Source organism: Quercus suber, unplaced genomic scaffold, assembly GCF_002906115.3.
Source record: "Quercus suber isolate HL8 unplaced genomic scaffold, Cork oak 2.0 scaffold_119, whole genome shotgun sequence".
In the NCBI taxonomy this organism is placed as follows: domain Eukaryota; kingdom Viridiplantae; phylum Streptophyta; class Magnoliopsida; order Fagales; family Fagaceae; genus Quercus; species Quercus suber.
In genome coordinates, this window is record NW_027069584.1 from 310,317 (window position 1) to 325,933 (window position 15,617).

Here is a 15,617-nt window from a genome sequence, read left to right on the forward strand (position 1 = left end):
TTTTTTTTTTTTTTTTTTTTTTTTTTTTCTTCTGTTGGATCTTCTGTTTTGAACTTTTGTGTTTCTGCAACGTTTGTTTGGTAGCTCCTTTTTTTTTTTTTTTTTTTTTTTTTTGCATCATCACCAATTTTCTGTAGAATGATTACTTAGAACCATCGCCTGTTGCGCCGGTCAGCGCACTAATCCTCCCCACAGACGGCGCCAATTGTAGGGTCTGTTTTTGTTGCCCAAGCCCAAAGGATATGGGTTAAGGGCCCAACGAACCCAGAACAATGAATTTGTAGAGAGTGGATCGAAGGTTTAGGCGCTCGCCGGCGTGCATGAAGCATGAACTACTTTCCTTTTATTTGAAAAATACTAAGAATAGTTTACAACTGGGGGATGCTTTTCGGACCATGGCCGAGGAGGTTTTTTCTTCCCCTTTTCCTTTTTTTTTTCTTTTTCCCCCCCCCCCTTTTACACTTTGTTCCCCTTTCTTATATATCCCTCTCTTCCTCCTCCTGTTGATCATCTATTGGCCTCCCTTCTGACCGTCGGTCCCATCAGAGGTCATATCCGTGCTCAGGTGGCTCGCCCTGATCGACGTTGCCCTGTCAAGGGGTTACATCCCCATTAATGCGGCCAGAAAGGTTAGGTGAGCGTATTCAATGCCAAGGTGACAGTTCGCCTAGGGCTTGCCCCTTCTCCATACTTCTATTGCCAACGCGTGGCACTGGGCCCTCTCCTCCTCGGATATTCCAAGAGTCCTTTGGTAGGGTGGTCCTCGTGTTCTTCCGAGGTCTCGGACGCCCGAGGACAAGGTCATCCTCGGACTCATCATGCGTCCTTGGCGTGGGCCATCTGGGCCTGGTTTGGAGTGGGCCAAGGCTACCCGATTTTCTGGCCCCACAAAATTTATTATAGAATAGTCAACTAAGAAAATCAAATCATCTACAAAAAATAATTAATCACTCTTGATTAACCTAATCCTAAGGATTTATGGGTCAAATGAAATTGTAGCATACGTGGAAAATCATCAAATTGAGCAATTCTGGTGATCAAAACATTATTATTTTTCTTATTTCAGGACTAGGATGCAACCGCAAACTATACGAATGCTCGAACCTTACATATGCATGCTTCAAGTGTGTGTACTCACACCTAAGTATGTGCATGAACCCTTTTCTTATAAATTATTTTCCATACTGGAAAATAATTAAAATTTCTACAAATTTTACTTTAAAATCTTACATATTGAGATTGCAAAGAATATAATTTATGTTGCTTTAACAACATTAAAAATAAACATTTGAACTACTTTTTATAGTTGACAACACATAAGTTTGTAAGACTTACGTAGTAAGGTTGCAATATTTGTAGCGTAAAAGCTCCATTTTGTTTCAGGCTATACCCAAATCCCTGGTCCCAATGACAAAAAAAAAAAAAAAAAAAAAAAAATCTAATCATTACCAAAATAATCAACACCACGTATGGGGCCTAGTAAGCAATAACCAACAATTCTCATTTTAAAGCCCATTTTTCAATGGCTTACCAAAGTGGCCAACACCATTTTCAGGTGCAGATGCACCCATTTTGTGGCATATGCCAATATGGGATAGAACACTAAAATCACTCTATTTTCATTATAGTGAGATATCTGAGTTTCTTGGTACTCCATTGCTTAGGAACTTATCTCTCACTCACATTTTCAACTTTCAATCACACCACCTCACCCATCCCATTAGTTTTTAGGGTTCTACACCAAAATATCTAAATCCAATCCAAAAAGTTGTTTCAAGTGGAGATCCAAACACGCACACAATAATATTGCGGTAGTCGATTTTAACCAAGTGATCGATCATCTACTTCACTGTAAAATGCTAAGTATGAGATATGAATCTTGTCCTCATTTTAATATTTTTACGTTGCTTTTACATTCTTTCTTATTTTGTCTTTAGCATATGACATACGATGTTTGATGATTTGCGTGATAACATGTTACTTGATTGTATTTTACTGAAATCTCCTGAAAATTAAATTAATCTTTAAATCTGCTTAGAAGTGTGTGCGCCCCTAAACTAATAGGCGTCCACACCTTCTTGAATGGCATGGCGTACGCCATTGTGGGCAGAACAGTGTTCTTCACATGTTACTTTTTGTCGATAATGAATGTCTTTATGTGAATTGGTTGAAGAGTAGGTGCATGCACCTATTTTGTTTAAAATTATAATAAATGTTGTACAGTTTTCTTTTTGTAAATAATTGGTTTATTTTATTTTGTCATTGCCTGTTTTAAATTAATTTTAATTCATAAAATCCAAAATACAAAAAAATATTCAAGATTTTGTAATTAATTGCATACACTTCATTTCATTAGGAATTAGATTCTCATTAAATTTATGGTTAGACAAATGGTGTTATATAACCAGAAAAGCCAACTAAGGAAGGTAATTATGTTTTAATGACAAGATATTTCCTAAAAGATTAAAATCGTAAAGACTTGGAATTCAAATTCGGACTTGAAATTCAAATTATATGCTTTTTTGATATATAAGATAGAAATTATACTCTAACCTAATTTAAGTGTATATATGTGTGAAACTCTCTTGTGAAGTGACCATTGCACTTAGGGTGTGCGGTAGTCAAATTATATGCTTTAAACAAGAAAAGTCTTAAAGAAGAAAATTATTCCAAAATTAAAAGTCAATTAAGTCTTGGGAGATAACGATTCTTAAAAAAAAAAAAAAAAAAGAAAGTATTGGTAGATAATTCAAAGCGTAAATTACAAATTACACTCCTAAAGTTTGGAGGAGTTTTGATTTTACATCCTGAAATTTTAGAATTTTGATTTTACCCCTGAAGTTTGGAGTTGTTTGGATTTTACACCCTAACGTTTCAAAATTTGGATTTTACCCCTTAAATTTTAGCAGTGTTGGGATTTTACTTTCTAAAGTTTGGAAGTGATTGGATTTTATATCCAAAAGTTTCAGAATTTTGGGGTGTAAAATCCAAACACTTCCAAACTTTAAGAGGCAAAATCCAAAATTTGAAATATTAGTGTAAAATCCAAACACCCCAAACTTCAAGGGGTAAAATCCAAATTCTTAAACTTTAGGATGTAAAATCCAAACACTCCCAGTTAAACTTTAGAGTGTAAAATTCAAACACCCCCAAACTTTAGAGATATAATTTGCAATTTACCCTTCAAAGAATAAAGTGTTTTTAAGAATCCAAATCAATCAAGAGACAAGACTTAATGATGAAAATAAAGATGGAGTGTTTCTAAGACATAATCAATTAGGTTTAAAAATATTTCTCAAATATAATTGAACTTAAATGATTAAGTCAAATTAAATAATTCCCACAAGGCAACTTAATTAACCTTTCATAATTAATTCAAATCATATTTGAATTTAAATCAAAGAGTCAAATAAGGAAATACAATATGTTTAAGGATAATTAAAGACCATATCATTTCTTAAAAGACTTAGAGGTTTGAATTTAAAAAGATTGAATTGAAGGAACATTTCTTAAACAACTTTAGAGACACCTGCGTATTTCCAGGCTTGTGCCAACTTTTAGTTCAAATTATATCAAGGAAATTGAGTACCGCGTATCTCGCTCACACAATATTGAAAGCTGACAAGACAACACGAAAAGGGAGTACAACTCACAACGCTCGCACCTACCATCGCTCTTTCCAGATTGATGTAGTCTACTTAATACAAAATTATTGATTTAATATTCCATAAGTAAATAATTATTTATAGTGCAAACAAGAACTAAGCCATAATCATCAAGATTCATGAATGTCTAGCAATATTAGCAAAGTACAAGGGAACACTCTAAGGGGCAGGGGATGTTACGGGCTACCACCTAGGGGCTAGGGCTGTAAATGAGGCGAGGGGATGTTATGGGCTACCACAGTACCACCTATGATAAGTTGATAACACTATGGAGTGCATTGCATGGGACAAATTGAAGTTGAATACAAGTAAGGACTTCATCCATTTGAAGTTGTTATTTGTTATTAGGACTCTTTTTGAATAATGTTCCTATGTTTTGGTATTGTAAAACAAAGTGCATATTTTTAGAATGTGTTATCTTTTGCCCCATTTGTTTCACTGTAAAATGTTTTTTTAGTTTATAAATTTTCAAGTGTTTGCTTTATTGTAAAATTTGGTCAAACTTGGAAATATTTTCTATTGACCATAAAACTCTTCATAAAAATTTGTAAAATGTTTTACCAAAAAATTATTTGACAAAATATATATCGACTCTCTGCTTCACTCATTTTTACAAGTTTGTAGTGATTGACATTTCAATTCAATGGTGACTGGAATTTTGTAATGGTTGGTGGTGGCTATTCTTTGGATCAGAATATCAAATGGTGTCTGTGAGGCTCTGATCACGGTTGAGAGGTGCCAATGGTGGTGGGGAGGCACCGGTTTTGGGCCGATCTAGTTATTTGTGGTTGGATTTGGTGGTTTATACTTTAAAATTTTGGTTTAGATCACACCAAATACCTGAAATTTTACGGTGAAACAAATGGAGTATTTATCACTAGCTTTAGCATATCTCTATCTCTTATCTCATTGTTCCATTTAAATTTTAAGCATGTAAGGTCATTTATAAGACGGTTAATTAAAGAGACTATTACAATCCTTTTATCAGAGATATCAAGCCTTGGCCTGTTAGCATGCTTCCGTTATCCCTCTAAGCATGACCAAATAATCTCTTTAATATTCACTTGCATCCCCATTATTCTATCTTTTGTCATGATAGGCCTCACGTGGGAGAAGAGGTGCAGCTCATAGCCATGGAGGTTGTATCAGAGATCTTTTAGTATGATACCAAAATACTAATATTCTAGCTCCATTCTGAATTTTTGTAGCAGTTGCTTACATATTTTGGAAATACAACCAAAATTATTGTAATAGATTTTTAACATAATTTCTACAAATTATATAACCATTGAAAGGTAAGTCTTAAGTCAGCCTTGTCATCATGCTGGCATATTCGTAGGCCGAAGAAAGAAAGTTATTTTACATTTTGCATATCATCTTCCTTTCTATCAGCATTCATCCAAGTAAAATTCGTAGAAAGAACAGACAAGTAATATGCACAAATTCTTCCTAGTATTAGTTGATTTATTTCATTTTCCATGGGTACGACTGTACAGGAACTATGCATAATACATGAACAAGCTGTTCCCAGCGGCACAAGCAATTAAGTTTGTGGTTGGATGCCATGCCAAATGTAGTAGCTTAGAGCTTAAGTCACAAGAGAATTCATTGGTACCTGAGCTTGAGTGTTCATGCCCTGCAAAATCAGGGAAAGAGAAGATAGGTTTGAACCCAGATGGAAGCAGATTAAATGCACATGTTGAATAATGCAAGGAAAAAAAAAGGAAAGGAAAGGAAAGACAATTGCAAATCCCAACCAAGGCGATATAGTCCACGTGTCAGATTGCTTAAAGATGACCTTCTAGTCCTTGGAGCAGCATCACGAAGTGGCTTCCTGTTTTTAAGTTAAAAAGAAGAAGTTGAAAATTGGGTCAATCTGTCCTAATTCCTAAAATTGGAGTTAAATCACATTGTCATCAACCAAGTGACATATTGGTCATTTTTATGGATCCAGATCCTCCCCTATTGTTGAAATAATCAGCTTATAAGAGGCAACACACACACTCACATAGTCACATAGAGCATAAATGGAAATTTTCAGTGAAAAAATAAATGAAATGAAAAATAAGGATAAAACAGTAAGCCTCCACCTGATATTGGAAAGTAGGAAGCAGAGGAAAACAACAAAAATCACTTAACAAAGAAAACCATTTCCTTGTATTTCCTTTCCACAACCTTTTGGGCGACATCAAATAAAGCAGAGAGTCCATGATCATCATGCATGTGTGGGTATTGACTATCATATTTATATCCCATGGGCTTTAACAATAGCTATTCGTCAATTAAATGGCTTATGGTTTAAGGAACAAAGAATTTGACAAAAAGAAAAAAGCAAACCTGTTGGAATTTTTGCTAGCTTCTATTGTGATCCCTTCTGCCCCTCCAACACCGTGGGAGAAAATACGTAAAAGATTGCTAAATCAAATACAGAAAAAATTGGTTACTTAAGCTACTTTATTTAGGGAGAACGCATGCCAAACTTGATTTATGATGATGTTTCCCATGCCACAATTTGCAACTACAGTTTGGGTACAAAGGAAAAACCTGTAAGATCCAGTTGCAAAATGAATTCCATCTCCACTGAGGCAGCAGTCAAATTTATCAAATATGGAGTCGTTATTATACAACTCGCATAACTGCACAATATACAGCTACTGTCAGCTATTGGGACTGCACTTTGTCAAACTCATAGTAAAAGAAACCTACACAGCATAAACTAACACGAAGAGTAAGTTAACAGCATCATTGGAGGACACTTCCTTTGGCTATAGACAAGGAAACACTGATGACATCAACATTTATTCCTTCAGGAACTAAGTTCAAGGATTGTTATGAATTAATGTTGGTAATTTCACGTTTGAGGAGTTTTCTGAAGCTTTATACTCAAGTTGGGATGTTTTCAGTCCAGTCATTTGGTCTTGTAGGTGCTGGACATAATTCAAAAATCATGATTCATGACAGATTTAATTGTGGTGCAAGTTGAAAAAGACTATTTTGATTTAGAGAAAACTTGGTAAAAATTTTCCACAGGGAAAGCTCCTATCATGACTTCCTTATAATGCTTTGCATTTACTTTCTGGTGGCCAGCTGTTGGTTATCTTGTATGCATCCCACACCAACGTGTGTATGTATCCTTGTCACCTAATTTATATAGCGGATGAAAGGCTATATGGTAGGAAGAGATTACTGAGCTATTAAAAATAATTAATCAAATGTCATGTTTACAGTGCAGGTGGCAGGGAATAGCATGGGGCAATCATTAGACAACTTAGCCTCATTATTTAAAAAAAAAAAAAGAGGGGAAAAGAAGAAAATAAAATGAACTACATAGAAATGAAAGAAAAAAGGAGGAGTCTGTGGAGCTGGCACCACACTCACCTTTCAATACTTAGGGTTCAAGGAAGCACCTTCTAAAACAAAGTCCGAGCCCTCTCCTAAAATAATTTCTAATTTCAACAAATAAAAAATGTTGTTCAAGACACTTCCAAGGCCTCTTTATGCCTCCTATATCAAATACAAATAGGTGAGTAGGGGGTGCTCAAGCTGAGGTGCAGTCTTACAGGAAATTTATCTTGCAACATTCAACAATCTTCATGATGGAAAATTCAATCATGATGATGAAAACTGTGCTTCTGACAGGTAAGATCAGGATCAAATTGTTGGCCCAAGGTTCTATCATGGGAGTAACAAAGATCTTTCAGGAAAGAACTGAAACACTTCCAATCTTTTGAGTGGAACATCACAAATAATACTCGAGTCTCCTACAGTTAAGTTCAGGGATTCTATGAAAGGAACAGCCAAGTTTTCAAAATAAATACAATTCCTTTACAACAAGCTGCTTCTCATTGGTAAATTCATCCTGAAAGATTCACTCCACATGTATTCATGCATGTAAGATCTATTCAAAATCCTTTTATGCATCCTCAGTTACATATTAAAAAGGCAAACAACATTATTAGCCAAAAAAAAGAACATACAACATAATGGCAGTTTCCGCAGAAGAAGGGAGAAAAAGAAAAAGCTCAACTTTTCATGACCAACGAATAAAAAGCCTATTTTATGATGAAAAATATAACTCGACCTGCTGGAGTCGAACCAGCGACCTTGAGAATGAATCCTCTGCTCTTTCCACTGAGCTAAGGTCGACATTTGAGTTACAATATGCCAAGACACAGCAAGTATAACAAGGCAATTGGTGGTTTCTAGGAAGAAAAGAAAATGAAAGTAGGTTCTCAGTTAAGCCTCATGAAAGCTAAAATCAGTAGCACTTGTTCCCTTTGCTTTTGCTTATTGCATGTGAAGTGGAATTGTGGAAAATCAGTTCATTAATACAACCATGATTGAAGGTGCAAAGTCCAACAGAAAATGACAAAGATGGTTTCAATACACAACATTTTTTGTCAACAAACATGGACATCCTAACATCCATGTGAAAATTTTATGCATCTTTTCTAATTGAGATCACTGCGAATTGTATTGGCTTACTTACCTTCGGGTGCAAGTGGTCATGAATCTTGAATGTTGCAACTGGCGATGAATCCATATGACTGTCCCACAGCTGCAACAAGAAATAAAGCTTCAATTAGTACAAGGTAGTGAACTACCAGGTTCTCGTTGAGGTGGTTATCTAGAGGACAAAAACCAGAAGATGCATTTGCCATCAAATTAGTTGAAATACAGATCATCAACGAAGTGTCATGAACCTAAGGACCGTGTCTTTCAATCACAATTTATGAAAAATATTAACATAAACTAAAATGAACATAAAGATAGCAGGCAAGAAATTAGAAAACTAGGTGTAAAGGAATGAGGAACAAAAATACAGTCATGAGGAACACAAATAGTGTTCTTTAGTCAGTATAAAATCTATTATGTGCAAGCTCATGTTAAAATAATGAATAAAATAAGAAGTCAATAAATGATCTTTCTTACTTAAAAGAAAAGGTTTTGTGTCCCCAAACTAAAGTGGTTGTCCATAGACTTGTCAAATCATACCTAAACAGAAGAAGATGAGGTCTAATAACCATATATAAAAGAAAATTTTTGCAATCATGCCTCAAAAAAAAAAAAAATGATTATGATGGAGACTTATGATCATATAATCTCCTAAATCTATTAATAGAATAAATGTAACACAGACAAGAGATTCTGAAAAAGGGAGATTTGGAATTGAAGGAGTCATGCTCAATTTAGTGATAAGAGTAAGACCTTTAGATTCATATAATCACGACTTAAGATATACCGCCCATCATTTGAAAACTTTATATCAGAGATGGATGCGATGATCTCTGTAAAAAATGATTTAAACCCATGGGATCCTCCATCTTGTAATCTGCAAAATTAAACCCCATATGACAAGTATCAGAGCATCTTCCAATGCATTCTGGAATAGTAAATAATGACTAGAGAAGTGTAAGATCAGAACTCATGATACATGAACCATGGAAATGAAACAGAAATGAGCAGAAACTCACAGGATTGCACTGTGATCACATAATGCTGAACGCCGCATGTCAACTAGATGAATAAAACCTCTTGAGCTGCTGTATGCAAGCAAATTACAGTGAAACGGATGGAATTCAGCCGATGTTATGACCTCTGAATAAAAATTTAACAGATTGATTAGTAGCAGGTAACAGATTGAGATACTATTGGGCTGCATACATGAGAAACATAGTGAAATAAATCAAATCCCTATGGAACCTTTGATTCCCCTTTTTGGATAGGCAAATGGAAAATGAGCACATTGAGGTTGTAGCCAGTGATTTACAGTTGACGAAAGAAAACAAAACTATAAATGTAGATGGATTATCTTCATGGCCTACTCCATATTTGTACAAGCAAAGGGACTTCTGTTTTTGCAGTCACCAAGAAATCTATGACACACTAAAATTAAATTATTTGCTGCTTAATCAAGTCATATTTCTGCGGGTGAATTCTCACACTATAACTCAATAAACCTACGAATGAGTTGTTCTGTGTTTAGTCAAAATTATAAACATGTTTGTTGAACAATGTTGGGTGCACTGCATGTTATGTGGTCCAGCCCAAATTTGATAAAAATCTCATTAGTGAGCTTGTTGAACAAGTCAAGACAAGTTAGCCTTTTCACATTAAAGGCAGGAATGTGCATATGGGAAAAGTTGGAAAACACTAAGAGAGAGAGAGAGCAGTCCAAATAAGGAGTGAGGGTGTGCAAGCTGTGAGAGAAAAAGAAAAAAATGCAATTTTTTCTTTGCTCAAGACACAAGGGAGAAAAATTGGGGGCTTTCTCTAGGAGGGGATTTCACAACCACAGAGGGATGAAGTATTCAGAGTGAAGATCTTGCTGCTACATTGGTTTCACTGGATCAAAATCTTTTGCGGTGAGATTGTAATTATTCTTGGAAATTTATTCTTGTACTTTCCCAATTTATTGCACTCAATTTTTGGGCATAAACTTGAGTATTGTAATCTCTATTTACTATAGTAGTTTTGTGGGATTTGCCCATGGTTTTAACCTCTACTAAAGGATTTCCATGTAAATTTGGTATTCTTGTGTGGTTGTTTTGTCCTTAGGTGCTTGCATGGATTTGTTTATTTTCTCAGTTGCTTGGGGTATTTTAAATTTAATTCACACAAAGACAGTAGTAAATCCCAACAAACAATGCCATCCCTTGTGTCCACATGGCATCCAATAGAAAACTAGTTTAAAATGTTAATCATTCCCAAAGAAAATGCTCCTGCATCCAAACCATCAAACTCGAATTTTGAACCAAATCCAAAGGTCACGACTGATCCAAACAAAGTACTGATTAAAACTGTATGAAACATGAATTTTCTCAATGTTCAAGTCTACACAAAACCAAATGCATCCCCATCTAAATCTGTTCATCCTAAACCTTCCCTACTGATTCCTAACCTCTGACAGTTACAACTTAGTGTTCAGTAGTGGAAAGAAAATTTCAGTATGTTACAAGAACAAATAAAGGTTTGTCAATAAACATGATTATGTAGTGCAACTTCTTTTGCTGCATCATTCATAACCTACTATCCTTACTTTCTAATCATTTCACTACTCATTTAAAGACGATGTACAATGAGGAGAGTAAGAGACATATAGAGGATGCAATGCTAGAGTATTGTAAAAAATAAATAAAGAAGGTGGCAGGAAGTAAACTAGAGATTAAATTTTGGGGATCAACAGAATTACCAGTAAGATCCTCCATGTTTGATGGCTTCATGTCAATGATATTGAAACACTGATTACTAATCTCAATGTTCCACAAGTTTATTCTGAGGTCGTCTGCAGAGATAAATGTCTCAACATCACTGTACAGAGATTACAAAACCAGATTATCATCAGTCGAAGAATAACATGTATATTATTAAGTTTGTAATTCAATGTTACTAAGAGTTCCTGAAACCTGGAAAAGGTAAGTAGATCAGGAAAAAAGTAATCATGAGCATGAGCATGAGCATACAAGGCAATCTCTAAGCAAGAAATGTATTACAGGTACAACAACACAAAGACAGCAGACACAAACTTTACCTATTAGTTGAGATGGAGTTGATGTTAAAATCATGAGCATGAGCATACACCCTTCGACATCTTGTACGAGCAGTGTCTTCAATATCAGCAATCTAATTACATAGCAGATTACTACAATAAACTTATATACCAAAGAAAACTGATGCAGTCAATCTGTAATAGATTTACTTAAATCCACAAATATCTACCTTGGAGTGCACTTCTTGAGATGGAAATGTGTTAGATCCCATCTTCTCTGTCCATTCCAGAAGACAGCCATTACCAACAGATGGATTGTCTTGCCCACTTATAAAACTCCTTTCAGCCAAAAGTGCATTCTCAGAACACACGGGAGGATTTGGGTTCATTTCTTTTACTTTCTTCACTCTATGTTCCTTGACCTGGACTCAAAACCACAGAAAGAACAAGTTAGCATTACCAAAGTTGCTTTGGCATGGTAATGAAAATGCATCTTGAGAGGTTGAATGTTTTAGGATGCAATGTAATAGATTAACAAAGAAGAGTAAAAGAAAAGAACAAAAAGCAAAAAATGTTGGAATATTTTATAAAACTAATTACTGTTTTCAGCAGTAAAAGAAGGTTCAAGTAGAAACTTTAGAGATAGAGATACTTATTCTAGAAAAATCCATACCTTCCACAGCTTAATCGTCTTATCATTTGTTGAGAGGATAAATTTTGATCCATTCTGTGTATCACACCATCTTAATTTGTTGATCTTCTCTTCGATTTCCAAACTCTTCAAATAATCAAACTAAACAAAAGACAAATACCATCAGGGTCTGCAACTCACATGGACAGCAAGAACCCACTTTTACACAGAAAATAGCCATGCAATCTACCATAGAGCATACCTCGGGCTCATGGCTCTGAAACTCAGTCTTATATTGGAATTCAGGATGGCTAGTGAAACTAAAATCCAACTGCTCCAACTCATTCCGAGAAAGGTGCCCATTCGAAGTCTAATAAGGCAACAATCAATGATAAAAAGATCACAAACCCAATTTTATCCAACAACAGATGCCAAACAACCAATACATCTGCCAGCCTAAACAAGAAGATAGCCCAAAATGAATAATTCATAGGGGAGAAAAAACAAAATCTTGCTAATTCTCAAAGCAAAACAGCCATTTTTTTTTTTCCACAATTGCTGATATGGTAAATTGTGATCGGAATAATATCACTTTCACATATTCCTACTAATGACGTTACTTTTATTAGCACCAATAACAACATGCCACCTCAGCAACCGGGAAAAAAAAATCCCCCCAAACCCCAATTGTATGATTAATTCTTACATATTTGCCATCCTTTCTTTCAAAAATCACAACGCGGCCGCCTCGATCTCCAACGGCAAGGTAATCACCACTCTTCTCGAATCCCATTGATGATATGATATCAACTAATAAAACCAAAAAAAAAAAAAAAAAAAGGCCACAACTTTTTTTTTAATCAACAACCATAGAAAATACCCATAATAACCAATTTATATTAAAACAAAACAAAGCCTCCAATTTTACCACCAAAGATTTCTAAAAGTTAGTTAGGATTACAGTTAGTTCTAGTTTTCGAAAAAATGAACAAAAATAACACAAATTACATCTTTCCTAAATTTTCTAATTAAACAAACAGAGACTTCAAAAAAATTCTTTGCCTACAGTTTCTCAGTAACCAAACAGAGCGAGGGAGAGAGAAAGTAACCGTCTTGGAGGTCTTCTCCGGGAGCTCGTTCACCGAAGACCTGAGAGAATTTCCAGTCGAGTGGAGCAGACGAGTGAGAGTGTTCTGTGCTCAAAGTCATGGCTGGCTGCTCTGACGAAAGAAACGGCGACGTTTGGGTTTCGGGTATCACGAGCCCGCCATTATCGAGAGCGATGGAGTGATTCTGTTACACTTTTAGAATGTATTTGGGTATTTTTGTAATGTTATATCAGTTGATAGTGAGATTCTGATTCCCCGACATTTGTTACCCTCTATTCTCTCCACTCGAATTTTTTGTACACTTTTATTATTATTTAATTATTTTTAGGCAAAAATCACATTTTCAAAAGTGATTTTCACTTTTCTCCTTAACTTTTTTTTTTTTTTCACCGTTTTTAGTCCCTACTCTAAAAAATAAGTCTAGTTTTAGTCCTTACCATTACATCAAAGATAAAAAATACACACGTGATAAACGAAGTACACTGTTGACACACTAAAAACTGACATGACCATTAAAATTAAAAAAAAATTATTTGGCATTAAAAAATGCCAACGTCATTAAAAAATTAAAAAAATTTAATTTATTAATTTTAACTAAATAAAAAAAAAATTCTGTCTTACAAGCATAATATAAAAATTCCATGATTTTATATATCCTAAAAAAAAAAATTACATATACCCTAAATTATTATTCTATATGAGCTAGATGCATAAAGCATTAAAAAAAAAATCCAGTTTTAAAAAAGCATAATACAAAAAAGTATCATGATTTTTTCTCATTTTCTTTTCTTTTCTCAGCAACCGAACAAAGCCTAAAGAAAATAGAGCTAGAGCTAACCTCTTGGGAAATAGTATCGATTCTTCGATCACCAAGCAATTCAGTGACAAAGGAATGGTCCCAACGCAGATCTTCTAAACTCTTCTTCTTCTTCTTATTGTTGTTGTTCAACAAAGTGGGTCCCTCTTCTTCCTTCTTAACATCATCAAGGCTCTGATTCTTCAAATCATGAGCCACAGAGTCGACGGCGGACTCGGCGAGGTCTGGTGATGGCGGCGAGTCCATCTGAACACCCCTAGTGCTAACGTGGCATGTAAAGGAAAAGCCGGAAGAGGATGGCAGTGGAGGAAGAGGAAGATGGCAAGGTAGAGATTTTAGGGAATGAAAAGGGTAAAAACGAAAATGGGGTTTTGAAGAAGAAGAGGGGATGCGAAAGGCGGTGAAGGATAGACGACTTGTTGTGACAAAGTGGGAGGAGTTTGCGAGGTTTGAGAGAAGGGCTTGTGTTGGTTTACGATTTCGTTGGTGGAGAGTGGAGTAGAGGACCAGATCTGCTTGAGGTTATATGACATGCCGCTTGGATTTGAGGTTTGTGTTTGGTTTCTTAGAAAGTATAAGAAAATTTGGGTTTTGAGATTTGAGTTTGGGGGTCAAAAATCTGGGTTTGAATTTAGTGTTTGAGGGCCGAAAATCTAGATCTGATTTTTGTGTTTGATGTTTTGGTGGTGTGGGGGTTTGAAATATGGGTTTGAATTTAAATTTTTGAATCTAGGTTTGAATCTGGGTTTGAATTTAATTTTTTGGGTTTTAAATTTGCTGGGTTGTGTTCTTTGTTCAAATATTTAACGTGTTCATGTTTAATTTATCAATTTTATTTGGGTTTGTCAAGAATGTTGGCATGAATTCTAATTCCGGGTTTCGGCTCTGAGTTTAATTTTCTATTCTTATTTTCTGGGTTTATAATTTTTGGATTTTAATTTTGTGTTCCCGTTGTTCTTGTTTAAGACACACTTATATCTCAATTCATGTAATTTTTGTTTTTATTTTTGTTTTTTATTTTTTATTTAGTTAAAATTAATAAATTAATTTTTTAATGATGTGGCATTTTTAAATGCCAAATAACATTTTATTATTATTTTAATGGCCACGTCAACTTTCAGTGTGCTAATAGTACACTCCGTTTGTCATGTGTGCATTTTTCGTTTCTGATGTAACGATAGGGACTAAAACGAGACTCGTTTTCCAGGATAGGAACTAAAAGCGGTGGAAAAAAAAAGGTTAGGGACCAAAGTGGAATTGAGTGAAAATGTAGGTACAAAAATGTGGTTTTCACCTTATTTTTATTTAAAAAAAAAATCCTAGCATCATAGTACATATGATAGCAAAAATGTGTAGAATTATAATATTAGTCTAAATTTATTATGACACTATATATTTTACATTTAGGTGTTTATTATTATTATTTTTTTATGTCGAGGATGAAAGTAAAGAGTGAGTGATAGTTGTTATGTGTGAAAAAAGATAAATAATTTTAAAAAATCAAGAAAAATTGATATTTTAATAAAATGCAATATAAAATAGATAATCTGATTTTGGGTATTTTGAAAAGTATGTATGTAATATAGAAAAAATATATTCTTATGCTAAAATAGACAGAAATTTTTGCATGAACTGATGCAAATGCTCTAAGAGCTCTCCTATTGTCGATCTAACTCTAAAGACCTATTTCAATTCCTTGGGAAGTATTATGTTTTGTAGAAGACTTTTGTTATATGGCTAAATAACAAGATTCAGTGGAATTCTCTTAGATAAATCACGAGGCAAATCTAGCAACTCATTGCTTAGCCAAATGTGGTCTTAATAATATGTGGCAGGGGTTTGTTAATGAATCGTCTTTACCTATCCGTTTGTGAATGTGACAAGGAAGGATGCTTTGAATTGTATT

At 34.7% G+C, this 15,617-nt stretch overlaps 1 protein-coding gene across 1 annotated transcript; it reads right to left on the minus strand.

Moving 5' to 3' along the window:
* Nucleotides 1-4,896: 4,896 nt before the first annotated feature.
* On the minus strand, nucleotides 4,897-13,115 carry LOC111996289 (serine/threonine protein phosphatase 2A 55 kDa regulatory subunit B beta isoform). Its single transcript, XM_024028250.2, has 14 exons — nucleotides 12,895-13,115; nucleotides 12,492-12,595; nucleotides 12,048-12,155; nucleotides 11,828-11,947; nucleotides 11,385-11,576; nucleotides 11,197-11,288; nucleotides 10,858-10,976; nucleotides 9,140-9,263; nucleotides 8,874-8,997; nucleotides 8,155-8,223; nucleotides 6,210-6,301; nucleotides 6,003-6,080; nucleotides 5,423-5,499; nucleotides 4,897-5,301 (listed from the first exon to the last, which is right to left on the minus strand). Exons 1-14 carry the CDS (start codon nucleotides 12,992-12,994, stop codon nucleotides 5,165-5,167), a joined length of 1,536 nt encoding a protein of 511 aa, XP_023884018.1. The 5' UTR covers nucleotides 12,995-13,115; the 3' UTR covers nucleotides 4,897-5,164.
* Nucleotides 13,116-15,617: the final 2,502 nt, after the last annotated feature.